The sequence below is a fragment of the Pteropus vampyrus genome, unplaced genomic scaffold, assembly GCF_000151845.1.
Source record: "Pteropus vampyrus isolate Shadow unplaced genomic scaffold, Pvam_2.0 Scaffold460, whole genome shotgun sequence".
In the NCBI taxonomy this organism is placed as follows: Eukaryota; Metazoa; Chordata; class Mammalia; order Chiroptera; family Pteropodidae; genus Pteropus; species Pteropus vampyrus.
This window is the reverse complement of record NW_011889241.1, coordinates 261,928-266,302: the sequence shown is the minus strand read 5'-3', so window position 1 is coordinate 266,302 and position 4,375 is coordinate 261,928. Positions and strand designations below refer to the sequence as shown.

The following is a 4,375-nucleotide window of genomic DNA, read 5'->3' as shown; positions in this document are numbered from 1 at the left end:
TTATTTATGGATTTTGAAATGAATAAATATAATTATATGATTAATTACATATATGACCTTTTATATTTGAAAAACGATTCTTAAAATGAGTTCATTTAATAATCAAGGTCTAACATAGTTTCTCATACATATACATTGATTAAATAAAAGCAATTTGACCTGTAATAAAAATCAGGATGAGATAGTCTCCATAAAATGTTTATTTAAAATTAGTTATTAACAATCAACAGTCTTTTTAGAAATTGAATAAAACATTGTAAGAAAAGATACCACACTGAGAACAGACTCTTGTATAATGAATTATATTTATTGATGTAAATCAGAAATAGTAACATAGCAATTGTATTAAAATAATAATTAAACTAAGTAACTTTTATTGAGTATTTGTAATTGCCAGATTGGGTATTAAGTGTTTTACGTGCACTGTAATTTACATATTTTTATTCCACTTTAGATTAGTAAACTAGGTTGCTAGACTAAATAATTTTTAAAATTGTAAATTTCAAAGCCAGAATTTATTCTAGAACTGCAGAGCCAACTTGCTATTTTATTAAATAATTTATGTGATTTATTAGATTTGCTTACACAAGTAAAGCTACCCTCACAGACTCTGGCAGCCATAGGATCCTTCAGGAAGTTTGTACCAACAGTGTTTCTCCATAAATGATCTACGCACTTATTTTTCATCTTACGGTTTCATATCTCATCCATTAACTAAATTATAAATTACTCATATAAGATAAGTATTTAAAGAAATCATTTTACATTGTGTTTTTTTATTTATTTATTATGTTTTGGATAACTTCAGTGAGTCATTTAACATTTTCAACATATAAAATATTTCTTTAAAATTTTAATAACTTCTCAGGACTCCACAGTCATTCAAAATAAAACATCATTTGATAACAACTCAGCTGTCTTTTTAATAAATAAATGTGACTAAATAAAAATAATTTAATGCAGGTAATTACTGTATATGCTAAGGCTACTATTTGCTCAACTAGAACACTTAAACGATTAGTGGATATAAAAGTTATCATAAAAATTGGTGCCTTCTTATTTTTTCCATACAATGTTTTCATTTTCTCAGTTATTCTAAAAGTGTTAAAATGTTTCAGTGGAATTTGACATGAAATTAATAAAGATATTATTTACTTCTTTCCTAATTTATTAGTTTTCATTGCTTCAACCAATAATATCATGTCATACATAAATTTTTAAGAACTATTATTCTGTCGTGAAACAGTTATTTAAAGCTCTAAGTAAATTAGAACCTGACTTTCCATTGGTCACCTGCAAGATCAGTGCTGTTCCTTCTCACACTCCACCCACATTGACTCCACCCACATATCCTAGGGATCTTGTCAGTGTTCACACCCTTTATTAATGACTTCAGGACAGTTATCATAGAGCACTGTCACTGGCGTTACTGAGCTGAAGAGATGAATATCCAACAAGAAAATCACTCAGACTTGAATCTGGCTAAGGTGTCAAGGAGAGAGCAAATGAAAGGTAAGGGCACTAAAAACTTGGTTTCACTAACAGAACAGCAAACATCTATTCTATGTGGAATTAAGTCTTCAAAATGCTTTTCAGGACTTCAAGAGAATGACAAGAATGACCACTGTAAAGTTAACACATTGAAGGGACACACAATATAACTGTTCTAGGATGTGCAGCTGGGGTGCAGAGATGTGGAGAAAGAATTGTGAATATGCTCACATATTTTTTTTTATTTGTGAGAATCAGAGTTGAGAGTTGAAATATAGTACTCCAATATGCAATCTGAGGACTGATTTTATTCAGGCATTATTATAAGGTGTAATTTTTGATCAACAACTCATGGAGCATTATATTTCCTGAAAATTCAATGGTATATTCTGAGAGGAAGATTACAATGGTACATCTGTGTTTGGAGTTCAAGTTTATGTTATGATTCCCTGTATGTGTGGGTTCTCTGTGTGTAATCTGTGTAAGCAATTGTCCCCATCTGTCCTTTCTCAGTGTTCCCATTTCTCTCCGTGCAGCTTTACCATCACCTCCAGAGAAGCTCATTGCTGGCATCCTGGGAGTTTTCTGCCTTGTCTTGTACGTTGTAGTAAGAATGATGCATTTTATTCCTTGTAAGTAATTTTTTGAGATATTTTATGGGTTCTTTTTCACTTCAATAATCATCAGTGCCTCTAATCACTTCTTGATATGATGAATAGAACTCTAATTTTAATGTATGCTTTTAAACTAATTGTGAAATGTTCTTCTGATATCATCCAAGATTTAAATGTCAGAATGACTGCAGAAAGTATTGTATGAATACGTGTACATATGTACATACATATGTATTCTGATTTCATAGATCAAAGACATACTTAGGAGATGAAAGTATTGAGAAATGTAGATTATTTCTTAAGATTGGTTAAATCAAATATTATAAAAGATAGAGTGGTTTTTTTCTTACAGCTTTTAAAATGTTTTTTTCTCTCTTTGTTATTTCATTAATTTTTCTTGATAAAATCAACTTTATCCCAGATTATTCTAATCTTAAACAATACATCAAATTTCAAAGTAAAAGTAAAAATGTATTATTTAAAATACCATGTTATAAGAATAACTTCTGGTTTCTTTTTTTAGCTTCCCTAATACTAGAGCAGAATAATTCCTCCTTGGTAACAAGAATCCAGAAAGATACAGAATGGTTTTCAAACTTCTGATATTAGTAATTTATACTTTGTCTCTAACTCAGCATAGATTAAAATGGTAATAGGTTTTTTGAAAATGAAATATAACAATTGGGTAATAGATATTCATAAATAATAATTATAAGGGAATGTTTTCCCCAAACTCTTTTATTACTTTATTAATTTTTCTTAGTACAGTCAGCTTTATCCCAGATTATTCTCATCCTAAACATGTCAAATTTCAAAGTAAGAAATAAAAAGTATTATGATTCATTTAGATTGTTGAGAATATTATTTTTTTTAGTACTAATTACTTTGTGTATTTTTTTAGCTCCCTTAATCCCAGAGCAGAATAATTCCTCCTTGGTAACAGGAATCCAGAAAGGTACAGAATGGTTTTCAGACTTCTGATATTAGTTTATACTTTGCCTCTAACTCAGGGTAGATGAAAATAGTAATAGTTTTTTTTAAAAAACAAGTTATAATATTGGGTAATAGATATTCATAAATAATAATTATAGGAAAATGTTCCTTCTTATGCAACAATATGAAGAAATATTCATTTTAAATCATCATATCCATGTTGCCATTTGGCTGGAATTTCCTCCTGCTATTCTATGAAACAAATAACATACTCTTCTAAAAATGTGGCTTTGTTCATTGACAATCAGGACATGTGTTAGAGTGGATATCGTTGCTTGTGTGTTTTCTTTATAAGGGCACATATACTAGGGGCTGAGAGGTTGACTCTTCTCTGTGAGTGTGTGTGACTGTGTTTTGTTTCATATGTAGCAGCCCGTGAAGGTGCATAGATACGTTATGCACATATATGTTTATACTTAGGCAAATGTAAATTAACTTTTACTTTTTAAAATTCAAATTGCTTTTTGATAATTTCTTCAGCATATCATTGTGGTCGTTGTCCAAAGGAGTGGTTTACATATTTCAACAACTGCTATTACTTTAGTACCGAAAGTAAAACATGGACTGAGAGTCTGACGGCCTGTGCTTCTAAGAACTCTAACCTGCTCTATATAGATAATGAAGAAGAAATGGTAAGATTCTAAATGTTTCCAACATTTTATTAAAAGATTTTTTTGGTCTATTGGATATTGTAGAATATATTCATATTTTTGTATACAACTGTAGTTTATCTGAAAGTCTGTTAATATACCATTGTTTGACACTATAATCTTTCATTTCTATTTTATGCCATTAATGAACATATGATAATTTCCAGTTCTTAGATTTCATAGACAACCATGTTTCCATAATAACATTTCTCACTAATAAATTTTGCTGTTTATTTTTACAATATATCAAGGAAACTAATCATATCATCTTTGTGCAGATTGATTACAAACTGGAAAGACTCATGTAATTATAAATCAGATCATGAAACAGAAGTTTCCAGTTTGCAGTATCCCTTCTCCTGTGTATTTTCGCAGAAGATCTCCCTCCTTACATAACCATTACTGAGATTTTCAATATTAGAATTATCTTGGCTTCATTTCGAACTTTATATGATGAGGATCATTCAGTATGTATTTTATGTGTGTCTCCTTTTTTCCCATATGACATTTTTGCAATTATTCTATGCTATCGCATTTATCTGTACTTGTTAATTTTCAGTGCTATAATTGTATACACATGACATCTTTAATCTATCCTACTCAGAATATAGTTGTTTTATTAATGTG

At 29.6% G+C, this 4,375-nt stretch overlaps 1 protein-coding gene across 1 annotated transcript in view; it reads left to right on the top strand.

The window, feature by feature from the left end:
- The window catches only part of LOC105306765 (NKG2-A/NKG2-B type II integral membrane protein-like), a 22,608-nt gene that overhangs the window by 12,282 nt on the left and 5,951 nt on the right, over positions 1-4,375 (top strand). Inside the window, exons 3-4 of the mRNA XM_023524290.1 lie at positions 3,007-3,060; positions 3,579-3,730. Coding sequence (XP_023380058.1) covers positions 3,007-3,060; positions 3,579-3,730 — 206 coding nt within the window. The remainder of the gene's footprint in view (positions 1-3,006; positions 3,061-3,578; positions 3,731-4,375) is intronic.